Below are 27,732 nucleotides of genomic sequence, written 5' to 3'. Positions count from 1 at the left end.
TAGTGTGTTAGCACTAAGCCACACGACCACCCAATTATCGTAATCCCCACCATACACAAACTCATTGATTTTGGAACTTACTGAACTTGTAAAGAAGGAATGCTGAGTACAGTCTAAGGGGGAAACATTTTCCGTCATAAAGATTGTGTATTACATGAAAACCTTCGAGTCTTGATCACGGTATATGTCTCTAGAGGTTGATGATTGTTCATGTTTTATGACTTAGAATGTGGATATGTTTGAATTGACATCAGCCCTACAGTTATATACAGCGTGCCTATTTCAGGTGCGACAATCTTCAGCTTAATTCAAGGGAAAAGATACTAACCAACACACTGGAGACTCCCGAAATCCCACTTCCCATCCGCCTTACACCTGACATTTGTATCTCTATTCTCACTAAGGCCATCCAGAACCTGCAGTGGTGAGCAGGTGAAGCGGAAGGAACTCCCATAGACAGTGTTCCCCACCACATAGTTAGAGCCAGCTACTTGGTCTGGGGTACCACAATCTATAACTGAAACATGTACAAACGGCAATTATTGACAACAGTCAAAAGAACGATTTCAATATAGTATTGTCAATAACGTGCAACAATGTATTACTGTCGACAAAGAACAACAATCTAATACAGTCAATATAGTACAACATTTTATAACAGTTTACAAATTATAACAATCTATATCTGTCAATTTAGTACAATAATTTAATTTATTACTATCAACAAAATACATTGTACAACTATCTATTACTTTAAAACAAAGTACAATAATCTGTCAAGAAAGTTATTACGGTCAACAAAGTACTACAAGTATAATACATAATTGTCAACAAAGTAACATAATGGGTTACTGTCAACAAAGTGTAACAATATATTACTGTTAACAAAATACAACAAGTTATCACCGTCAACAAAGTACAACAATATATTATTGTCAACAAAGTGTAACAATACATTACTGTCAATAATGTATACAGAGGATATTGAATGGTTTCCCGTTTAATATAACACATATTTCACGAGTATGACAGAATATTGATATGTTTACGAGTGCGAAGCATGATTGAAAAATATCGGAGAATATGTGCATGAATAGCTAATGTCAAGTGAATATTTTGCCAAAAACGAGTCTGAATGTTTCAGAAATACAGCAAAATAACCATTAATTCTATTTTCGCTTCGATTTGAAAAATCGACAAGTTTCAATGAGGTGAATAAAAGATTCGCTCTGATTTTTCAAAAACGAAAACCTGTTCACTGCAAAATGTTATATTTTCATTGCTCATCGTTGCAGTGAAAGTATATTGAGATATATTGGTTTGATAAATTTCATTGGTAAAAATGCTATATAACCATATAATACTATCAACAAAGAATAGCAATCTATTATTGTCAGCAAAGTATAACCATATCGTACTGCCAACAAAGTATAACAATATATCACTGTCAACAAAGTATAGAAATACATTACTGTCAAATAATATTACTGTCAACAAAGTATAGCAATATATGTCTTTCAACAAAGTATAACAATATATTACTGTCAACAAAGTATAGCAATATACTTTGCTGACTGTATAAAAATATATGACTGTATACTAATATATTACAGCCCGTTACTGTCAACAAAGTACAGTCAAACTACGATGTTTCGAAGTTGAAGGGACTATCTGAAACAGCGGGACTTCGAATTACAATGTATTCATGGTTGACAATAGATCGATGTTTTATTGATTATGGCCTTAGCTGTTAACATTGCATGCCCTCGATGGTGTCTTCCTGTTAATCGTCGCCTGACAGGCTCACATCGAAAAGTGTAGTTAATTTACCTCAAACCCAACAAAATAAAATTACTTTTCATCAATTAAACCTAAGCATTTTATTAATTAAACAAACTATGTATTGTTACAAAACGGGTTTGGTTTGTTTTTGTTTAACGTCCTATTAACAGCCAGGGTCATTTAAGGGCGTGCCAGGTTTTGGAGGTGGAGGAAAGCCGGAGTACCCGGAGAAAAACCACCGGCCTATGGTCAGTACCTGGCAACTGCCCCACGTAGGTTTCGCTAATTGTTTGTGTTTAGAATTGATCCGCTTGTTTTACTGTTCCGTAAAATTTACTCATCGACCGCTGATTTCAATGGCGGCGGAGATCATCAAAGACGACTACCGATATGTTATACCGGAGTGATAAAATTACATGGCTTCTAAATACACCTTTTATCTATCAATTGGGTCTGATTTTTAATCAACCCCATGATCGGGAATGACATCACACGTTATCGTTATCCCTATTGTCAGACAGGGCATTTGTGGGAGAGGTGTGAAATCCGCGGGGATCATCTAGTGGTCAGTACCGGTATTTTTTTTGTTCGAATCATGAGAAGTCAATTAAATATAATATCATAGCTAAAGGGCCATGAAAAAAGTTCGATACATCGAAAAATTTGATTTGTAAAAATTAGAATCATACAAAGGTTCGTTAGTAGCGGCATATAGCGAAGAAATTCGAGATCAAGCAAAAAGTTCAATACAGCGAGAAATTCGAATCAATTAAGTTCGAATCTTCGAGGTTTGACTGTATAACAATATATCACTGTCAACAAAGTATAACAATATATTACTGTCAACAAAGTATAACACTATATTACTGTCAACAAAGTATAACAATATATTACTGTCAACAAAGTATAACAATATATTACTGTCAGCAAAGTATAACAATATTTTACTGTCAACAAAGTATAACAATATGTTACTGTCAACACAGTACAGTAGATAAGGAATGTTGTTTCAGCTCACCTGGACATTCATACGGAGCACCAACCAATGTATAGCGGCTGTTGGTAAAGTCATACAGACACTTTCGTGATGACGTGTAAGTATTTGGCAAATTCAAAGAACATGTCATCGCAAGAACCTCTCCATAGTTCAGCCGGTTAGAGCTGTTAGTGCTCGGTATGTTTACAATTCCATTTAAGTCAGCAGGAGAGCAGGTTGCCACTGAAACAATATTGCAAATGTTTAGAGGATCGGTTGGCACTGAAACAATACTGCAAATGTTTATAAAAATTGTGGCCACTGAAGCAATATTACAAATATTTAGAGGATAGGTGACCTTTTTAACAATACTTCAATTGCTGAAGGATGTAACTCACCATTGTAGGACAGATGTGATTCACCATTGTAAGAAGGATGTAACTCACCATTATACGAAGGATGTAACTCACCATTATAGGAATGATGTAATTCACCATTGAAGGAAGTATTTAACTCACCATTAGACGAAGGATGTAACTCACCTTCACCTGAAGGATATACATCGCAATTAGAGGAAGGCTGTAACTCACCATTGCAGGAAGGAAATGCAGATAGCCACTGTCCACTAGAGGTACAAGTCAACTCATCCAATCCACTGATCTCATACCCTATGTCGCAAAAGTAGCGAATCTTGTCTCCAAAACGGTGAGTCGTCCTTCTGGTCATCAGCTGACCGTTGGCCACAGTGGATGGAGTAGCACATGCCACAACTAAAAAAAGCAAATTATTTAGTATGGAACTAAGACATGGTTTATGTCTGCGATCTGCTACACAAGTGTGATACATGGATGTACTACAAATATTACATGGGTGTATTACAAATATCTATATGGGTGTATTACAAATATCTATATGGGTGTGATACATGGATGTGCTTCAAAAATGTACACGGGTGTTACGTGGGTGTTCTACAAAACTGTGGAACAAAGGTGTGGAACAAAGATGTGATACAAATGTTTCGTACAAAGGTTTGGAACAAAGGTGTGGAACAAAGGTGTGATACAAAGATGTGATACAAAGGTGTGGTACAAAGGTGTGGTACAAAGGTTTAGTACACAGATTTGATACAAAGGTGTGATACAAAGGTGTTGTATAAAGGTGTGATACAAAGGTGTTGTATAAAGGTGTGATACAAAGGTGTTGTATAAAGGTGTGATACAAAGGTGTGGTACAAAGGTGTTGTATAAAGGTGTGATACAAAGGTGTTGTATAAAGGTGTGATACAAAGGTATGGAACAAAGGTGTGGTACAAAGGTGTTGTATAAAGGTGTGGAACAAAGATGTGATACAAATGTTTCGTACAAAGGTGTGATACAAAGGTGTGGTACAAATGTTTGATATAAAGGTGTGATACAAAGGTGTGGTACAAAGGTGTGGTACAAATGTTTGATATAAATGTGTGATACAAAGGTGTGGTGCAAAGGTGTGATACAAAGGTTTAGTACAAAGGTGTGATACAAAGGTGTGATACAAAGGTGTGATACAAAGGTTTAGTGCAAGGTGTGATACAAAGGTGTGATACAAAGGTTTAGTGCAAATGTGTGATACAAAAATGTGATACAACCGTGTGATACAAAAGGTTTAGTACAAAGGTGTGATACAAAGGAATGATACAAAGGTTTAGTGCAAAGGTGGGATACAAAGGTGTACAGAGGTATGGAACAAAGGTGTGATACAAAGATGTTATATAAAGGTGTGATACAAAGGTATGGAACAAAGGTGTGGTACAAAGGTGTAGTTCAAAGGTGTGATACAAAGGTGTGATACAAAGGTGTGGTACAAAGGTGTGGTACAAAGGTGTGGTACAAAGGTGTGGTACAAAGGTGTGGTACAAAGGTGTGGTACAAAGGTATGGTACAAAGGTGTGGTACAAAGGTGTGGTACAAAGGTGTGGTACAAAGGTGTGGTACAAATGTATGGTACAAAGGTGTGGTACAAAGGTGTGGTACAAAGGTATGGTACAAAGGTGTGGTACAAAGGTGTGATACAAAGGTATGGTACAAAGGTGTGGTACAAAGGTGTGATACAAAGGTGTGGTACAAAGGTGTGGTACAAAGGTGTGGTACAAAGGTGTGGTACAAAGGTGTGGTACAAAGGTGTGGTACAAAGGTGTGGAACAAAGGTGTGGTATAAAGGTGTGGTACAAAGGTGTGGTACAAAGGTGTGGTACAAAGGTGTGGTACAAAGGTGTGGTACAAAGGTGTGGTACAAAGGTGTGGTACAAAGGTATGGTACAAAGGTGTGGTACAAAGGTGTGGTACAAAGGTGTGGTATAAAGGTATGGTACAAAGGTGTGGTACAAAGGTATGGAACAAAGATGTGGTATAAAGGTATGGAACAAAGGTGTGGTATAAAGGTATGGAACAAAGGTGTGGTACAAAGGTATGGAACAAAGATGTGGTACAAAGGTATGGAACAAAGGTGTGGTATAAAGGTATGGTACAAAGGTGTGGTACAAAGGTATGGAACAAAGATGTGGTATAAAGGTGTGGTACAAAGGTATGGAACAAAGGTGTGGTATAAAGGTGTGGTACAAAGGTATGGAACAAAGGTATGGTACAAAGGTGTGGTACAAAGGTATGGTACAAAGGTATGGTACAAAGGTGTGGTACAAAGGTATGGTACAAAGGTGTGGTACAAAGGTATGGTACAAAGGTGTGGTATAAAGGTGTGGAACAAAGGTGTGGTACAAAGGTGTGGTACAAAGGTGTGGTACAAAGGTGTGATACAAAGGTGTGGTACAAAGGTATGGTACAAAGGTATGGTACAAAGGTGTGGTACAAAGGTATGGTACAAAGGTGTGGTACAAAGGTGTGGTACAAAGGTGTGGTATAAAGGTGTGGTACAAAGGTGTGGTACAAAGGTGTGGTACAAAGGTGTGGTACAAAGGTATGGAACAAAGGTGTGGTACAAAGGTGTTGTACAAAGGTGTGGTACAAAGGTGTGGTACAAAGGTGTGGTACAAAGGTGTGGTACAAAGGTGTGGTACAAAGGTATGGAACAAAGGTGTGGTATAAAGGTGTGGTACAAAGGTATGGAACAAAGGTGTGGTATAAAGGTGTGGTACAAAGGTATGGAACAAAGGTATGGTACAAAGGTGTGGTACAAAGGTATGGTACAAAGGTATGGTACAAAGGTGTGGTACAAAGGTATGGTACAAAGGTGTGGTACAAAGGTATGGTACAAAGGTGTGGTATAAAGGTGTGGAACAAAGGTGTGGTATAAAGGTGTGGTGCAAAGGTGTGGAACAAAGGTGTGGTAGAAAGGTGTGGTAGAAAGGTGTGGTACAAAGGTATGGTACAAAGGTGTGGTACAAAGGTGTGGAACAACGGTGTAGTACAAATGTGTAGTACAAAGGTGTGATACAAAGGTGTGATACAAAGGTGTATTACAAAGGTATGATACAAGGGTATAGTACAACGATATGATACAAAGGTGTAGTACAAAGGTGTTGAACAAATGTGTGGTATAAAGGTGTGGTACAAAGGTGTGGTACATGAGTTTGGTAAAATGACAACACTTACGGACACAGGTGTGATTGAGGCGGTATACATCCCCAGGAAGCAACCCTGTCTCAGTGTCTTGGATGGAATAACCTGATATGCCATTTTCGGAGAACAGCACATATCCTGGCTGGTCACACGAACAGACGTAGCCTCCCGTAACGTCGTTACATTTCTGACTACACCCACCGTTGTCTATATCACACTCGTTGATGTCTGTATCAAAGTTTACAGCCATATTACACATCTCTCTGACAAATACTGAGTCAAAAAGGAACATCTCTCTGACAAATACTGGGTAAACAGGGAATATCTCTCTAACAAATACTGAGTAAACAGTGACCATCTCTCTGACAAATACTGAGTAAACAGCGAACATCTGTCTGACAAATACTGAGTAAACAGTAAACATCTCTCTGACAAATACTGAGTAAACAGTGAATGTCTCTCTGACAAATACTGAGTAAACAGTAAACATCTCAGATAAATACTGAGTAAACAGTGAACATCTGTCTGACAAATAGTGAGTAAACAGTAAACATCTCTGACAAATACTGAGTAAACAGTGACCATCTCTCTGACAAATACTGAGTAAATCGTGAACATCTCTCTGACAAATACTGAGTAAATAGTAAACATCTGTCTGACAAATACTGGGTAAACAGGGAATATCTCTCTGACAAATACTGAGTAAACAGCGAACATCTGTCTGACAAATACTGAGTAAACAGTAAACATCTCTCTGACAAATACTGAGTAAACAGTAAACATCTCTGACAAATACTGAGTAAATCGTGAACATCCATCTCTCTGATAAATACTGAGTAAACAATAAACATCTCTCTGACAAATACTGAGTAACCAGTAAACATCTCTCTGACAAATACTGAGTAAACAGTGAACATCTGTCTGACAAATACTGAGTAAAACGTGATTTCCATTCTCCAAAGCGGAAACATTCCTGTTGTATAACAGTACCAACACTGATATCTGATATAATTGATATCACAGTAAGGCTACTGACCTGTTCCCCCGCATTCCTTCCCCTTAAGATCATAGTATCATTTTCCATTAAATATACTTTTGTCACCGAGAATATCATCTCACAGAGACCTATCATTGGAATGAGGTTCTACACTTCTGCCTCTATGGATATTAAAGTTTAAACCTCTATCTAAAACAAAACAATCAAATCTTCCTTACAAGAACGAACAACATTTACATATAATGTAACTTACATTAGTTAAACAGCCATAATTTCCCTGTATAAAGTGTACAGTATCCATACTAAGTGACACTATGGAGCAGACAGTACTGACCTCCAGGTATAAAGTGTACAGTATCCACTACTAAGTGACACTATGGAGCAGACAGTACTGACCTCCGGGTATAAAGTGTGCAGTATCCACTAATAAGTGACACTATGGAGCAGACAGTACTGACCTCCGGGTATAAAGTGTACAGTATCCACTACTAAGTGACACTATGGAGCAGACAGTACTGACCTCCGGGTATAAAGTGTACAGTATCCACTACTAAGTGACACTATGGAGCAGACAGTACTGACCTCCAGGTATAAAGTGTACAGTATCCACTACTAAGTGACACTATGGAGCAGACAGTACTGACCTCCAGGTATAAAGTGTACAGTATCCACTACTAAGTGACACTATGGAGCAGACAGTACTGACCTCCCGGTATAAAGTGTACAATATCCACTACTAAGTGACACTATGGAGCAGACAGTACTGACCTCCAGGTATAAAGTGTACAGTATCCACTACTAAGTGACACTATGGAGCAGACAGTACTGACCTCAGGGTATAAAGTGTACAGTATCCACTACTAAGTGACACTATGGAGCAGACAGTACTGACCTCCAGGTATACTCAGTACTTATAAAAACAAACATGACTTATAAATGATACACAGAACAATCACAGAAATATTGTTAACCATTGTCCTGTATTTATCCATGGTTACACACGTGACCATAACATCCCCGGGCTTTAACAATACCTGATTAGTTGATCAACACGCTAACCATAAACATTTATCTCCCAACAGTAACAAATGTCGGTCTATATCTACAACCTTTAACCAATTAATAGTCCCGAAGATTGCACCCTAGAAAAACACAGGAAGGTTATCGCCCTTAGACTGTTGGTACTTTATCATACCTTATACAAGTGCATGTTGACACCATTGAATAAACTCATTTTACATACTTGTATCTATACATGCTATGTACACGTTAAACAAAAGGAATCTAACTAATCCTAAATACTGTGTTGTCGTCTCGCACCTTAATCAACCAAACCCTAATTACGGAGCTAACCAAGCCCTAAATATGGAGGAAACCAAACCCTAATTAATGAGGAAACCAAACGCTAATTACGGAGGAAACCAAACCCTAATTACGGAGGAAACCAAACCCTAATTACGGAGGAAACCAAACCCTAATTACGGAGGAAACCAAACGCTAATTACGGAGGAAACCAAACCCTAATTACGGAGGAAACCAAACCCTAATTACAGAGGAATCCGAACCCTAATTACGGAGGAAACCAAGGCCTTATTACGGAGGAATCCAAACCCTAATTACGGAGGTAACTAAACTCTAATTACCGAGGAAACCAAACCCTAATTACATAGGAAACCAAACCCTAATTACGGAGGAAACCAAACCCTAATTACGGAGGTAACTAAACCCTAATTACGGAGGAAACCAAACCCTAATTACGGAGGAAACCAAGCCCTAATTACGGAAGAAACCAAACCCTAATTACGGAGGAAAACAGACCCTAATTACGGAGGAAAACAAACTCTAATTTCGGAGGAAACCCATTCATAACCAAACCCTAACACTTTGTTGTTCTGTGTTCATCACATAGATAACTGTTATGTCACCATCATTGATCTGTCTTCTCAATATTTTCCTGACTGGTCACTAGAATTTTTTTTCTAACTGAACATACCTTTGATACATTGGAAGAAAATCCATCCCCAATACATCATGTATATCAGACAATCTCTCAACTTTAGAAACTACAAATGTTTGTTCAAACACATTTGATCCCGTTTGGGAAACTTAACCTCGAGTTAGTTACCGTCTGATGTGGTGGTCTTGTATTGGTCTCTACCCACCTAACCTGCTGGGCTGCCAACAGGTATTAAATAAAAAAAATATTCACTGACCATCTAATCAGCTTAGTTCCCCGAATGATTAAGGTAAGTGATATTGGTCTCTGCAAATCTAACCGTCTGGCTTACAACAGGTTTTAGTTAAGTTATATTGGTCTGTGTCTATCTAACCGGCGGGCTTACAACAGGTTTTAGTTAGTTATATTGGTCTCTGCCCATCTAACCGTCTGCTTTACAAATAGGTTTTAGCTAATTTATATTGGTCTGTGTCCGTCTAACCGTCTGGTTTACAACAGGTTTTAGTTAAGTGATATTGGTCTCTGCCCATCTAACCGTCTGCTTTACAAATAGGTTTTAGCTAATTTATATTGGTCTGTGTCCATCTAACCGTCTGGTTTACAATCAGGTTTTAGTTAAGTTATATTGGTCTGTGTCCATCTAACCGTCTGGTTTACAAACAGGTTTTAGTTAAGTTATATTGGTCTGTGTCCATCTAACCGTCTGGTTTACAAACAGGTTTTAGTAAAGTTATATTGGTCCGTGTCCATCTAACCGTCTGGTTTACAAACAGGTTTTAGTTAAGTTATATTGGTCTGTGTCCATCTAACCGTCTGGTTTACAAACAGGTTTTATTTAAGTTATATTGGTCTCTGCCCATCTAACCGTCTGGTTTACAATCAGGTTTTAGTTAAGTTATATTGGTCTGTGTCCATCTAACCGTCTGGTTTACAAACAGGTTTTATTTAAGTTATATTGGTATCTGCCCATCTAACCGTCTGCTTTACAAATAGGTTTTAGCTAATTTATATTGGTCTGTGTCCATCTAACCGTCTGGTTTACAATCAGGTTTTAGTTAAGTTATATTGGTCTGTGTCCATCTAACCGTCTGGTTTACAAACAGGTTTTAGTTAAGTTATATTGGTCTGTGTCCATCTAACCGTCTGGTTTACAATCAGGTTTTAGTTAAGTTATATTGGTCTGTGTCCATCTAACCGTCTGGTTTACCAACAGGTTTTAGTTAAGTTATATTGGTCTGTGTCCATCTAACCGTCTGGTTTACAAACAGGTTTTAGTTAAGTTATATTGGTCTGTGTCCATCTAACCGTCTGGTTTACCAAAAGGTTTTAGTTAAGTTATATTGGTCTGTGTCCATCTAACCGTCTGCTTTACAAATAGGTTTTATTTAAGTTATATTGGTCTGTGTCCATCTAACCGTCTGGTTTACAATCAGGTTTTAGTTAAGTTATATTGGTCTGTGTCCATCTAACCGTCTGGTTTACCAACAGGTTTTAGTTAAGTTATATTGGTCTGTGTCCATCTAACCGCCTGGTTTACAAATAGGTTTTATTTAAGTTATATTGGTCTGTGTCCATCTAACCGTCTGCTTTACAAACAGGTTTTAGTTAAGTTATATTGGTCTCTGCCCATCTAACCGTCTGGTTTACCAATAGGTTTTATTTAAGTTATATTGGTCTGTGTCCATCTAACCGTCTGCTTTACAAACAGGTTTTAGTTAAGTTATATTGGTCTGTGTCCATCTAACCGTCTGGTTTACAAACAGGTTTTATTTAAGTTATATTGGTCTGTGTCCATCTAACCGTCTGCTTTACAAACAGGTTTTAGTTAAGTTATATTGGTCTCTGGCCATCTAACCGTCTGGTTTACCAATAGGTTTTATTTAAGTTATATTGGTCTGTGTCCATCTAACCGTCTGCTTTACAAACAGGTTTTAGTTAAGTTATATTGGTCTGTGTCCATCTAACCGTCTGGTTTACCAATAGGTTTTATTTAAGTTATATTGGTCTGTGTCCATCTAACCGTCTGGTTTACCAACAGGTTTTAGTTAAGTTATATTGGTCTGTGTCCATCTAACCGTCTGGTTTACCAACAGGTTTTAGTTAAGATATATTGGTCTGTGTCCATCTAACCGTCTGGTTTACAACAGGTTTTAGTTAAGTTATATTGGTCTCTGCCCATCTAACCGTCTGCTTTACAAATAGGTTTTAGCTAATTTATATTGGTCTGTGTCCATCTAACCGTCTGGTTTACAATCAGGTTTTAGTTAAGTTATATTGGTCTGTGTCCATCTAACCGTCTGGTTTACCAAAAGGTTTTAGTTAAGTTATATTGGTCTGTGTCCATCTAACCGTCTGGTTTACAAATAGGTTTTATTTAAGTTATATTGGTCTGTGTCCATCTAACCGTCTGCTTTACAAACAGGTTTTAGTTAAGTTATATTGGTCTCTGCCCATCTAACCGTCTGGTTTACCAATAGGTTTTATTTAAGTTATATTGGTCTGTGTCCATCTAACCGTCTGCTTTACAAACAGGTTTTAGTTAAGTTATATTGGTCTGTGTCCATCTAACCGTCTGGTTTACAAACAGGTTTTATTTAAGTTATATTGGTCTGTGTCCATCTAACCGTCTGCTTTACAAACAGGTTTTAGTTAAGTTAAATTGGTCTCTGCCCATCTAACCGTCTGGTTTACCAATAGGTTTTATTTAAGTTATATTGGTCTGTGTCCATCTAACCGTCTGCTTTAAAAACAGGTTTTAGTTAAGTTATATTGGTCTGTGTCCATCTAACCGTCTGGTTTACAAACAGGTTTTATTTAAGTTATATTGGTCTGTGTCCATCTAACCGTCTGCTTTACAAACAGGTTTTAGTTAAGTTATATTGGTCTCTGCCCATCTAACCGTCTGGTTTACCAATAGGTTTTATTTAAGTTATATTGGTCTGTGTCCATCTAACCGTCTGCTTTACAAACAGGTTTTAGTTAAGTTATATTGGTCTGTGTCCATCTAACCGTCTGGTTTACCAATAGGTTTTATTTAAGTTATATTGGTCTGTGTCCATCTAACCGTCTGGTTTACAAACAGGTTTTAGTTAAGTTATATTGGTCTCTGCCCAACTAACCTGCTGAGTTCCCCACATGTTTTAATTATGGTCTCTGCCCATCTAATAATGTGTAGAGAAGTTATACTGTCAGATAAATATAACTTTGATAAAAATGTGACTTTGTACAATTGACTGATGTTGTTTTGCTCCGATATGCATAATTTTGCTATTTTCCGTAAGGACATGATCTGACAATTTAATGTTTTACAGACGTCAATTTTATGACATATTCTTCTATAATATCAGAAATCCTCACAAAAATTATTTCATTCTTTCTCCAACAAAGTGGGACATGTTTTCTTTTAGCTTATTTAAGCATTTTAATAGTACTAAGCACAAAAACTTGTATCCAGAAAATGTTTGCACAATATAACAATGATTATGGTTAAGAATACAAGACTACAAAACCATACCTGAACAAGTGAAACCATTTAAGTCGAGTTTGTATCCATCGTAAACCATACCTGAACAGGTGAAACCATTTAAGTCGAGTTTGTATCCATCGTAAACCATACCTGAACAGGTGAAACCATTTAAGTCGAGTTTGTATCCATCGTAAACCATACCTGAACAGGTGAAACCATTTAAGTCGAGTTTGTATCCATCGTAAACCATACCTGAACAGGTGAAACCATTTAAGTCGAGTTTGTATCCATCATTGCAAGCACAGCTGTAGCTCCCTTCATTGTCCAAACATTTGTGGGCACAATTATGACCGCCAGCACACTCATCAACATCTATAAACAATGCAAACAACATCTGCATTAAGCAATATCAACATTCAGCAATATCAACATTCAGCAATATCTACATTCAGCAATATCAACATTCAGCAATATCAACATTCAGCAATATCTACATTCAGCAATATCAGCATTCAGCAATATCAACATTCAGCAATATCTACATTCAGCAATATTTACATGTATCAGCATCTACAAACAGCATTTACATTAATCAACATATATAAAATACAACATCTACATTCATCAACAGGTACAAACAACAATATCAACACACAACAACATCGCAAACAGCATCACAAACTAAACATCTACAAACAACAACATCACAAACTAAACATCTATTATTAGGAGAGTTCGTTTTGTATATTGTCTCATGTGTGTTTTATATTGTTACAGGGAAAATAAATTACCAAAATGAATCCAGATACGGTTTTGGTATTTTTCTGTAAAAGAACCCTGACACCACATGCAAACAGCAATATATACAAGCAGTAACATCTACAAACAACATTACAAACAACATCTACAAACAACGTTACAAACAACATCTAAAACCAATTTCTACAGACAACAACATCTACAAACAACAACATCTACAAACAACAACATCTACAAACAACAGCATCTACAAACAACAACATCTAAAACCAATATCTACAGACAACAACATCTACAAACAACAACATCTACAAACAACAACATCTACAAACAACAACATCAACAAACAACATTACAAACAACATCTAAAACCAATATCTACAAACAACAACATCTACAAACAACATCTACAAACAAAAACATCTACAAACAACATTACAAACAACATATAAAACCAATATCTACAAACAACAACATCTACAAACAACAACATCTACAAACAACAACATCTACAAACAACAACATCTACAAACAACAACATCAACAAACAACATCTAAATCCAATATCTACAGACAACAACATCTACAAACAACAATATCTACAGACAACAACATCTACAAACAACAACATCTACAAACAATATTACAAACAACATATAAAACCAATATCTACAAACAACAACATCTACAAACAACATCTTCCAGCAATGGTAACGACTTAATAATTACATTTATCAATAACATCTAGAAACAACAACATTTACAACCAGCAACATCTACATGAAACAACATCTTTCAGCAACAACATCCATAGACAAAATATCTTCAAACAACAACATCTAAACACAACATCTGTAACCAACATCTACAGACAACGTCTAAAACAGCAACATTTTCAAACAACATCTAAAAACAGCAATATCTATAAACAACATCAAAAACAGCAACATCTATAAACTCATGACGTTATCTACCAATGTGATATATCATTCATTATGAACTCAGTTTGATGGAATAAAAGAATCGATGTTATTCTCCTCCATTTTTTACTATAGTGGATAGTTTACTCACTTAAACAGTGCCCGATATCTGGACTTAATGTCAGGCTTGGCAAGCATGTTGTTATCTTCACCGTTCTATTATCTGCAAATGCATACCCAGGTCTGCATCCTACTGTCAATGCAGTTCCAATCTCCAGGCTTGTAGATAACGGAAGAGCATTCTTTATCTCGGGGGTCGTACAGGAAAGTTCTACAACATATTTAGTGATATTGAAGCACTATGTTTAAGGCCCACATCCTTTACATCTTGTGTAAAAATACTGCCAATTATGTACACATACTGACCAATATGTAATATAGTGACCATTATGTAAATATACTGACCATTATGTAATATAGTGACCCTTATGTAAATATAATGGCCATTATGTAAATATACTAACTATTATATAAACTGACCATTATTGAATATATAATCTTTGACAGGTTACTTACTTGTACAGGTAGGTACGTGACCAGACCACTGACTATTGGACTGACAAATGATGATTGGTTTACCGACAATCTCATATCCTGGATCACATTCATAATTCACAATGGCTCCATACTGTCGGTCAACTCCCCGGGTAATGTTTTCTATTCCAAATGCTAAAGTTGTCCTCGGAGGGCACACTGCACCTGTAAAATTTAATATCATGTCCAAACAAGTTATTGAAATCACATACAGGTGGAGTTATTCTTATGTATAGAACAATGATTATCACACATTCCTTGACATCAGATATAAACGTCACGTATTCCTTGACATCAGATATTCCTTGACGTCAGATATAAACGTCACGTATTCCTTGACATCAGATATTCCTTGACGTCAAATATAAACGTCACGTATTCCTTGACATCAGATATTCATTGACGTCAGATATAAACGTCACGTATTCCTTGACATCAGATATTCCTTGACATCAGATATAAAAGTCACGTATTCCTTGACATCAGATATAAAAGTCACGTATTCCTTGACATCAGATATAAAAGTCTCATATTCCTTGACATTAGTTATACAAGTTACGCATTCCTTGACATCAGATTTGAAAGTCGTATACAAGCCACACATTCATTGACATCAGATTTAAAAAATCAAACATTCCTTGACATCTGATGTACAAGCCACACATTCCTTGACATCAAATAGAAAGGACACACATTCCTTGACATCAGATACAAAAGTCACACGTCCTTTGACATCAGATATGAAAGTCCTGTATTCATTGACATTCATTGATATCGGATATAAAAGACACGTTCCTTGACATCAGCTATAAAATTCACACATTTCTTAACATCAGATTTAAAAAACACAAGTTCCTTGACATCAGAAATAAATTTTACACGTTCCTTGACATCAGAAATACAAGTCACACATTCCTTGATATCGGATATAAAAGTCGCAAATTCATTGACATCAGATATAAAAGACACACATGCCTTGACATCATATATAAAAGACACAAATTTCTTGATTCGGATAAAAAAAAAAGACAAACGATCCAAACCTACCTTGACAAGTTGGAGAAACTGTCCACTGGCCTGTGGAAGTACATGTGACATTCTCACTCCCACGTAAGGTGAACCCCGGATAGCACTCGTAAGTAGCGTATGAGTTGTGTGTTACTCCATTACTTCTAACAACATATCCGTTAGTGACAGATGATGGCATTCCACAATAAACAGCTGCATTTTAAATGAGAAAAATATACCTTCTTCAATGCCCTTTTATATAATATTATGTAACACTGAATACAAGTTAAAGATATAGCCACATAGAAAATGTTCGGATCGATTAAAATCTGAATACAAATTACAAATACAGTCACACAAAAATGAAAATGTTGATCAATCAAACGCTGAATACAGATTACAGCTATAGCTAAACAAAAAAGTCTGGATCAATCCAACGCTCAATACAAATTACAAATATAGCCACACTAAAATGCTGATCAATCAAACGCTCAATACAAATTACAAACACAGCAACACAAAACATATTTTGATCAATCACACACTGTTCATGGTCAAATGAGGAGCAAACTTATACTGACAGTGAGGTATGGTTATATACAAACTTACACTGACAATGAGATATGGTTCTATACAAACTTACACTGACAATGAGGTACGGTTCTATACAAACTTACACTGACAGTGAGGTATGGTTCTATACAAGCTTACACTGACAATGAGGTACGGTTCTATACAAACTTACACTGACAATGAGGTATGGTTATATACAAACTTACACTGACAATGAGGTACGGTTCTATACAAACTTACACTGATAATGAGGTACGGTTCTATACAAACTTACATTGACAATGAGGTATGGTTATATACAAACTTACACTGACAATGAGGTACGGTTCTATACAAACTTACACTGACAATGAGATACGGTTCTATACAAACGTATACTGACAGTGAGGTATGGTTATATACAAACTTACACTGACAGTGAGGTACGGTTATATACAAACTTACACTGATAATGAGGTACGGTTCTATACAAACTTACACTGACAGTGAGGTATGGTTATATACAAACTTACACTGACAGTGAGGTATGGTTATATACAAACTTACACTGACAATGAGGTACGGTTCTATACAAACTTACACTGATAATGAGGTACGGTTCTATACAAACTTACACTGACAATGAGGTATGGTTCTATACAAACTTACACTGACAATGAGGTACGGTTCTATACAAACGTATACTGACAGTGAGGTACGGTTCTATACAAACGTATACTGACAGTGAGATATGGTTCTATACAAACTTACACTGACAATGAGGTACAGTTCTATCCAAACTTACACTGACAATGAGGTACGGTTCTATACAAACTTACACTGATAATGAGGTACGGTTCTATACAAACTTACACTGATAATGAGGTACGGTTCTATACAAACTTACACTGACAATGAGGTACGGTTCTATACAAACTTACACTGACAATGAGGTACGGTTCTATACAAACTTACACTGACAATGAGGTACGGTTCTATACAAACTTACACTGACAATGAGGTACGGTTCTATACAAACGTATACTGACAGTGAGGTACGGTTCTATACAAACGTATACTGACAGTGAGGTATGGTTATATACAAACTTACACTGACAATGAGGTACAGTTCTATACAAACTTACACTGACAATGAGGTACGGTTCTATACAAACTTACACTGACAATGAGATATGGTTCTATACAAACTTACACTGACAATGAGGTACAGTTCTATACAAACTTACACTGACAATGAGGTACGGTTCTATACAAACTTACACTGACAGTGAGGTATGGTTATATACAAACTTACACTGACAGTGAGGTATGGTTATATACAAACTTACACTGACAGTGAGGTATGGTTATATACAAACTTATACTGACAGTGATGTATGGTTATACAAACTTACACTGACAATGAGGTACGGTTCTATACAAACTTACACTGACAGTGAGGTATGGTTATATACAAACTTACACTGACAGTGAGGTATGGTTATATACAAACTTACACTGACAATGAGGTACGGTTCTAAACAAACTTACACTGGCAGTGAGGTACGGTTATATACAAACTTACACTGACAATGAGGTACGGTTCTATACAAACTTACACTGACAGTGAGGTATGGTTATATACAAACGTATACTGACAATGAGGTATGGTTATATACAAACTTACACTGACAATGAGGTACGGTTCTATACAAACTTACACTGACAGTGAGGTACAGTTATATACAAACGTATACTGACAGTGAGGTATGGTTATATAGAAACTTACACTGACAGTGAGGTATGGTTCTATACAAACTTACACTGACAGTGAGGTATGGCTATATACAAACTTACACTGACAATGAGGTACGGTTCTATACAAACTGACACTGACAATGAGGTATGGTTCTATACAAACTTACACTGACAGTGAGGTATGGTTATATACAAACTTACACTTACAATGAGGTACGGTTCTATACAAACTTACACTGACAGTGAGGTATTGTTCTATACAAACTTACACTGACAATGAGGTACGGTTCTATAGAAACTTACACTGACAGTGAGGTATGGTTATATACAAACTTACACTGATAATGAGGTACGGTTCTATACAAACGTATACTGACAGTGAGGTACGGTTCTATACAAACTTACACTGACAATGAGGTACGGTTCTATACAAACTTACACTGACAATGAGGTACGGTTCTATACAAACTTACACTGACAATGAGGTACGGTTCTATACAAACGTATACTGACAGTGAGGTATGGTTATATACAAACTTACACTGACAATGAGGTATGGTTCTATACAAACTTACACTGACAATGAGGTATGGTTCTATACAAACTTACACTGACAATGAGGTACGGTTCTATACAAACTTACACTGACAGTGAGGTATGGTTATATACAAACTTACACTGACAATGAGGTACGGTTCTATACAAACTTACACTGACAGTGAGGTACGGTTCTATACAAACTTACACTGACAATGAGGTACGGTTCTATACAAGCTTACACTGACAGTGAGGTATGGTTATATACAAACTTACACTGACAGTGAGGTACGGTTCTATACAAACTTACACTGACAGTTATAAACAAACTTACACTGACAGTGAGGTACGGTTCTATACAAACTTACACTGACAGTGAGGTACGGTTCTATACAAGCTTACACTGACAATGAGGTATGGTTATATATAAACTTACACTGACAGTGAGGTATGGTTATATACAAACTTACACTGACAGTGAGGTATGGTTCTATACTAACTTACACTGACAGTTATAAAAAAACTTACACTGACAGTGAGGTACGGTTCTATACAAACTTACACTGACAATGAGGTATGGTTATATACAAACTTACACTGACAGTTCTATACAAACTTACACTGACAATGAGATATGGTTCTATACAAACTTACACTGACAGTGAGGTATGGTTATATACAAACGTATACTGACAGTGAGGTATGGTTATATACAAACTTACACTGACAGTGAGGTATGGTTATATACAAACTTACACTGACAATGAGGTATGGTTATATACAAACTTACACTGACAATGAGGTACGGTTCTATACAAACTTACACTGACAATGAGGTACGGTTCTATACAAACGTATACTGACAGTGAGGTACGGTTCTATACAAACTTACACTGACAGTGAGGTACGGTTCAATACAAGCTTACGCTGACAGTGAGGTACGGTTCTATACAAACTTACACTGACAATGAGGTACGGTTCTATACAAACTTACACTGACAGTGAGGTACGGTTCTATACAAACTTACACTGACAATGAGGTACGGTTCTATACAAACTTACACTGACAATGAGGTACGGTTCTATACAAGCTTACACTGACAATGAGGTACGGTTCTATACTAACTTACACTGACAGTGAGGTATGGTTATATACAAACTTACACTGACAGTGAGGTATGGTTATATACAAACGTATACTGACAGTGAGGTATGGTTATATACAAACTTACACTGACAATGAGGTACAGTTCTATACAAACTTACACTGACAGTGAGGTATGGTTATATACAAATTTACACTGACAATGAGGTACGGTTCTATACAAACTTACACTGACAGTTCTATACAAACTTACACTGACAATGAGGTACGGTTCTATACTAACTTACACTGACAGTTCTATACAAACTTACACTGACAATGAGATACGGTTCTATACAAACTTACACTGACAGTGAGGTATGGTCCTATACAAACTTACACTGACAGTGAGGTATGGCTATATACAAACTTACACTGACAATGAGGTATGGTTCTATACAAACTTACACTGACAGTGAGGTATGGTTATATACAAACTTACACTTACAATGAGGTACGGTTCTATACAAACTTACACTGACAGTGAGGTATTGTTCTATACAAACTTACACTGACAATGAGGTACGGTTCTATAGAAACTTACACTGACAGTGAGGTATGGTTATATACAAACTTACACTGATAATGAGGTACGGTTCTATACAAACGTATACTGACAGTGAGGTACGGTTCTATACAAACTTACACTGACAATGAGGTACGGTTCTATACAAACTTACACTGACAATGAGGTACGGTTCTATACAAACTTACACTGACAATGAGGTACGGTTCTATACAAACGTATACTGACAGTGAGGTATGGTTATATACAAACTTACACTGACAATGAGGTATGGTTCTATACAAACTTACACTGACAATGAGGTATGGTTCTATACAAACTTACACTGACAATGAGGTACGGTTCTATACAAACTTACACTGACAGTGAGGTATGGTTATATACAAACTTACACTGACAATGAGGTACGGTTCTATACAAACTTACACTGACAGTGAGGTACGGTTCTATACAAACTTACACTGACAATGAGGTACGGTTCTATACAAGCTTACACTGACAGTGAGGTATGGTTATATACAAACTTACACTGACAGTGAGGTACGGTTCTATACAAACTTACACTGACAGTTATAAACAAACTTACACTGACAGTGAGGTACGGTTCTATACAAACTTACACTGACAGTGAGGTACGGTTCTATACAAGCTTACACTGACAATGAGGTATGGTTATATATAAACTTACACTGACAGTGAGGTATGGTTATATACAAACTTACACTGACAGTGAGGTATGGTTCTATACTAACTTACACTGACAGTTATAAACAAACTTACACTGACAGTGAGGTACGGTTCTATACAAACTTACACTGACAATGAGGTATGGTTATATACAAACTTACACTGACAGTTCTATACAAACTTACACTGACAATGAGATATGGTTCTATACAAACTTACACTGACAGTGAGGTATGGTTATATACAAACTTACACTGACAATGAGGTATGGTTATATACAAACTTACACTGACAATGAGGTACGGTTCTATACAAACTTACACTGACAATGAGGTACGGTTCTATACAAACGTATACTGACAGTGAGGTACGGTTCTATACAAACTTACACTGACAGTGAGGTACGGTTCAATACAAGCTTACGCTGACAGTGAGGTACGGTTCTATACAAACTTACACTGACAATGAGGTACGGTTCTATACAAACTTACACTGACAGTGAGGTACGGTTCTATACAAACTTACACTGACAATGAGGTACGGTTCTATACAAACTTACACTGACAATGAGGTACGGTTCTATACAAGCTTACACTGACAATGAGGTACGGTTCTATACTAACTTACACTGACAGTGAGGTATGGTTATATACAAACTTACACTGACAGTGAGGTATGGTTATATACAAACGTATACTGACAGTGAGGTATGGTTATATACAAACTTACACTGACAATGAGGTACAGTTCTATACAAACTTACACTGACAGTGAGGTATGGTTATATACAAATTTACACTGACAATGAGGTACGGTTCTATACAAACTTACACTGACAGTTCTATACAAACTTACACTGACAATGAGGTACGGTTCTATACTAACTTACACTGACAGTTCTATACAAACTTACACTGACAATGAGATACGGTTCTATACAAACTTACACTGACAATGAGGTATGGTCCTATACAAACTTACACTGACAATGAGGTACGGTTATATACAAACTTACACTGACAGTTCTATACAAACTTACACTGACAATGAGGTACGGTTCTATACAAACTTACACTGACAGTTCTATACAAACTTACACTGACAGTGAGGTACGGTTCTATACAAACTTACACTGACAGTGAGGTATGGTTCTATACAAACTTACACTGACAATGAGGTACAGTTCTATACAAACTTACACTGACAGTGAGGTATGGTTATATACAAACTTACACTGACAGTGAGGTATGGTTCTATACAAACTTACACTGACAATAAGGTATGGTTATATACAAACTTACACCGACAGTGAGGTACGGTTCTATACAAACTTACACTGACAGTGAGGTACGGTTCTATACAAACTTACACTGACAGTGAGGTATGGTTATATACAAACTTACACTGACAGTGAGGTATGGTTATATACAAACTTACACTGACAGTTCTATACAAACTTACACTGACAGTTATATACAAACGTATACTGACAGTGAGGTATGGTTCTATACAAACTTACACTGACAGTTATAAACAAACTTACACTGACAGTGAGGTATGGTTATATACAAACTTACACTGACAGTGAGGTATGGTTATATACAAACTTACACTGACAATGAAGTACGGTTCTATACAAGCTTACACTGACAATGAGGTACGGTTCTATACAAACTTACACTGACAATGAGGTACGGTTCTATACAAACTTACACTGACAATGAGGTACGGTTCTATAAAACTTACACTGACAATGAGGTACGGTTCTATACAAACTTACACTGACAATGAGGTACGGTTCTATACAAGCTTACACTGACAATGAGGTACGGTTCTATACAAACGTATACTGACAGTGAGATATGGTTCTATACAAACTTACACTGACAGTGAGGTATGGTTCTATACAAACTTACTTTGACAATAAGGTACAGTTCTATACAAACTTACACTGACAGTTCTATACAAACTTACACTGACGGTTCTCTACAAACTTACACTGACAGTGAGGTATGGTTATATACAAACTTACACTGACAGTGAGGTATGGTTATATACAAACGTATACTGACAGTGAGGTATGGTTATATACAAACTTACACTGACAGTGAGGTATGGTTATATACAAACTTACACTGACAGTAAGGTATGGTTCTATACAAACTTACACTGACAATGAGGTATGGTTATATACAAACTTACACTGACAGTGAAGTATGGTTCTATACAAACTTACACTGACAGTGAGGTATGGTTATATACAAACTTACACTGACAGTTCTATACAAACTTACACTGACAGTGAGGTATGGTTCTATACAAACTTACACTGACAGTTCTATACAAACTTTCACTGACAGTTCTATACAAACTTACACTGACAGTTCTATACAAACGTATACTGACAATGAGGTATGGTTATATACAAACTTACACTGACAATGAGGTACGGTTCTATACAAACTTACACTGATAGTGAGGTATGGTTCTATACAAACTTACACTGACAGTGAGGTATGGTTATATACAAACTTACACTGACAGTTCTATACAAACTTACACTGACAGTGAGGTATGGTTATATACAAACTTACACTGACAGTTCTATACAAACGTATACTGACAGTGAGGTATGGTTCTATACAAACTTACACTGACAGTTCTATACAAACTTACACTGACAGTTAGGTATGGTTCTATACAAACTTACGCTGACAGTTCTATACAAACTTACACTGACAGTGAGGTATGGTTATATACAAACGTATACTGACAGTGAGGTATGGTTATATACAAACGTATACTGACAGTGAGGTATGGTTATATACAAACGTATACTGACAGTGAGGTATGGTTATATACAAACTTACACTGACAGTTCTATACAAACTTACGCAGACAGTGAGGTACGGTCCCTGTATTCCATGTTCCTCTAAACTGACAAGTCATTGATATTGAAGAGTCGCCCTGGAACGCCTGGTCGGTGAATGTGTTACCATCCTTACACGTGATCACTTCTACATCATTGTACCACCAGTTCTTGGATCCAGATAGCGATGTATAGTTCTCATTGAAGTTAGGGTTAGGACAGTCTGTAAACATTGAAGTACGGGTTAGGACAGTCTGTAAACATTAAAGTACGGGTTAGGAAGTCTGTAAACATTGAAGTACGGGTTAGGACAGTTTGTAAACATTGAAGAACGGGTTAGGAAGTCTGTAAACATTGAAGTACGGGTTAGGACAGTCTGTAAACATTGACGAGCGGGTTAGGACAGTCTGTAAACATTGAAGTACGGGTTAGGAAGTCTGTAAACATTGAAGTACGGGTTAGGACAGTCTATAAACATTGAGGAGCGGGTTAGGACAGTCTGTAAACATTGAAGTACGGGTAAGGACAGTCTGTAAACATTGAAGTACGGGTTAGGAAGTCTGTAAACATTGAAGTACGGGTTAGGACAGTCTGTAAACATTGAAGAGCGGGTTAGGACAGTCTGTAAACATTGACGAGCGGGTTAGGACGGTTTGTAAACTTTGAAGCATGGGTTAGGACAGTTTTTAAACATTGAAGCACGGGTTAGGACAGATTGTAAACATTGAAGTACGGGTTAGGACAGTCTGTAAACATTGAAGAGCGGGTTAGGACAGTCTGTAAACATTGAAGAGCGGGTTAGGACAGTTTGTAAACATTGAAGAGCGGGTTAGGACAGTCTGTAAATATTGACGAGCGGGTTAGGACAGTTTGTAGATATTGACGAGATGGTTAGGACAGTCTATAAACATTGAAGAGCGGGTTAGGACAGTCTGTAAACATTGAAGAGCGGGTTAGGACAGTCTGTAAACATTGAAAAGCGGGTTAGGACAGTTTGTAAACATTGAAGAGCGGGTTAGGACAGTCTGTAAATATTGACGAGCGGGTTAGGACAGTTTGTAGATATTGACGAGATGGTTAGGACAGTCTATAAACATTGAAGAGCGGGTTAGGACAGTCTGTAAACATTGACGAGCGGATTAGGACAGTTTGTAAACATTGAAGAGCGGGTTAGGACAGTCTGCAAACATTGAAGTACGGGTTAGGACAGTCTGTAAACATTGAAGAGCGGGTTAGGACAGTCTGTAAACATTGAAGAGCGGGTTAGGACAGTCTGTAAACATTGAAGCACGGGTTAGGACAGTCTATAAACATTGACGAGCGGGTTAGGACAGTCTGTAAACATTGAAGAGCGGGTTAGGACAGTCTGTAAACATTGAAGCACGGGTTAGGACAGTCTATAAACATTGAAGCACGGGTTAGGACAGATTGTAAACATTGAAGTACGGGTTAGGACAGTCTGTAAACATTGAAGAGCGGGTTAGGACAGTCTGTAAACATTGAAGTACGGGTTAGGACAGTCTGTAAACATTGAAGCACGGGTTAGGACAGTTTGTAAACATTGAAGAGCGGGTTAGGACAGTCTGTAAACATTGAAGTACGGGTTAGGACAGTCTGTAAACATTGAAGAGCGGGTTAGGACAGTCTGTAAACATTGAAGAGCGGGTTAGGACAGTCTGTAAACATTGAAGCACGGGTTAGGACAGTCTATAAACATTGACGAGCGGGTTAGGACAGTCTGTAAACATTGACGAGCGGGTTAGGACATTTTGTAAACATTGAAGTACGGGTTAGGACAGTCTGTAAACATTGACGAGCGGGTTAGGACAGTCTGTAAACATTGAAGTACGGGTTAGGACAGTCTGTAAACATTAAACAGCGGGTTAGGACAGTCTGTAAACATTGAAGAGCTGGTTAGGACAGTCTGTAAACATTGACGAGCGGGTTAGGATAGTTTGTAAACATTGGCGAGCGGGTTAGGACAGTCTGTAAACATTGACGAGCGGGTTAGGACAGTCTGTAAACATTGAAGTACGGGTTAGGATAGTCTGTAAACATTGACGAGCGGGTTAGGACAGTTTGTAAACATTGACGAGCGGGTTAGGACAGTCTGTAAACATTGACGAGCGGGTTAGGACAGTCTGTAAACATTGACGAGCGGGTTAGGACAGTTTGTAAATATTGAAGTAAGAATAAAGACAGTTTGTAAACATTGTTGCTAGGAATAACACAGTCTGTGAACATTGTGGTTATGGTATTGGCAGTTTGTAAGCATTTACGTAAGAGTTAGGACAGTCTGTAAATATTGTGGTTAAGGTTAGGACAGTCTGTAACAATTGTGGTTAGGGTTAGGGTAGTCTGTAAACATTGAAGTGTCTTAGGATCAGGATTGTTTGTAATGATTGCAGTTAGGATTAGGACAGTCTGTAAACATTGAAGTGTCTTAGGATCAGGATTGTTTGTAATGATTGCAGTTAGGATTAGGACAGTCTGTAAACATTGAAGTGTCTTAGGATCAGGATTGTTTGTAATGATTGCAGTTAGGATTAGGACAGTCTGTAAACATTGAAGTGTCTTAGGATCAGGATTGTTTGTAATGATTGCAGTTAGGATTAGGACAGTCTGTAAACATTGAAGTGTCTTAGGATCAGGATTGTTTGTAATGATTGCAGTTAGGATTAGGACAGTCTGTAAACATTGAAGTGTCTTAGGATCAGGATTGTTTGTAATGATTGCAGTTAGGGTTAGGACAGTCTGTAAATATTGTGGTAAGGATTAGAAGTCTGCAAAGCATTAGAGCTAGGATGATGACAGTCTGTTAAGCAAGTAACCATACATGTGTGTAAACATGTTATGCTATTACGATGACCTACAAAGCGTTCCAATGTCAAATTTAAGAAAATTAGAGAAACCAAAGCGAACACTACATGTTATATTTCAAGATTCAAGCTTTAAACTTTGTCAATGCCATATAAACCCATCCAACTTCAGTATTGGTTACGGTTTGACCACAATTGCCGCATGTGACATTCGGTTATAAGTGATGTCAGGAAAAGACCTTAAGATTGCAACTAACCAACAGAAAAACGGGCATGGAATCCTTTTCCTGAGAGTATGGCGTTGGTAGTAAACCTGACGAAGAGCTGTCCATTACGAGAGTGTATCGGTGTCCCCAATGGAAGGTTGGTACTATCAAACCCTTTTGGTTGTGTGACATTGTTATGGACACTTGTCCCAATATCATCATTCATGTTCACGAAAATCTGGTGAGAAATAAAAAAAAATACAGTCAAACTACATGCATCATTGTGTGTATAAGCAAACAGCAAAATGATGATGCCTGCTATGTTCTATGTACAGTCTGTGGTCAGATACAAACCTCCAGGAAATCGTTACTGCCCAAGGCTGAACCATCATCCACGAAGAGTGTCACACCTCTGTCAGTTACAGGTGAACTTATGGACCACGTACAGGTTTGGAAATTAGCATAATTCAATCCATACAAGAAACCAGGCGAGAATATTTCTCCATACGCCTTGTTCATAGTGACATCACAACCTGTAATAAATCAAGCAACTGTTCGTAAAACTACAAATTCATTAATAAAATCACACAAGGTTATCATCAAATTTTAACCTCAGTGATTAAT

The 27,732-nt window shown here is 37.2% G+C and overlaps 1 protein-coding gene across 3 annotated transcripts in view; it reads right to left on the bottom strand.

Annotated features, from left to right (window-relative positions):
• The window catches only part of LOC117321797 (sushi, von Willebrand factor type A, EGF and pentraxin domain-containing protein 1-like), a 157,721-nt gene that overhangs the window by 57,866 nt on the left and 72,123 nt on the right, over window positions 1–27,732 (bottom strand). For 2 of the 3 annotated variants that reach the window (XM_033876375.1, XM_033876382.1), the window contains exons 11-21: window positions 27,463–27,641; window positions 27,160–27,346; window positions 24,109–24,306; window positions 16,050–16,223; window positions 14,985–15,167; window positions 14,560–14,739; window positions 12,829–13,101; window positions 6,343–6,537; window positions 3,349–3,528; window positions 2,801–3,001; window positions 329–517 (exon numbers count right to left, since the gene is read on the bottom strand). In XM_033876375.1, the coding sequence (XP_033732266.1) occupies window positions 329–517; window positions 2,801–3,001; window positions 3,349–3,528; window positions 6,343–6,537; window positions 12,829–13,101; window positions 14,560–14,739; window positions 14,985–15,167; window positions 16,050–16,223; window positions 24,109–24,306; window positions 27,160–27,346; window positions 27,463–27,641 (2,139 nt within the window). The remainder of the gene's footprint in view (window positions 1–328; window positions 518–2,800; window positions 3,002–3,348; window positions 3,529–6,342; window positions 6,538–12,828; window positions 13,102–14,559; window positions 14,740–14,984; window positions 15,168–16,049; window positions 16,224–24,108; window positions 24,307–27,159; window positions 27,347–27,462; window positions 27,642–27,732) is intronic. The other variant, XM_033876389.1, reaches the window with a different exon arrangement.

Source organism: Pecten maximus, chromosome 1 (genome assembly GCF_902652985.1).
Source record: "Pecten maximus chromosome 1, xPecMax1.1, whole genome shotgun sequence".
In the NCBI taxonomy this organism is placed as follows: domain Eukaryota; kingdom Metazoa; phylum Mollusca; class Bivalvia; order Pectinida; family Pectinidae; genus Pecten; species Pecten maximus.
The sequence above is the reverse complement of the archived record's forward strand: the minus strand, read 5'-3'. Positions and strand labels throughout refer to the sequence as shown.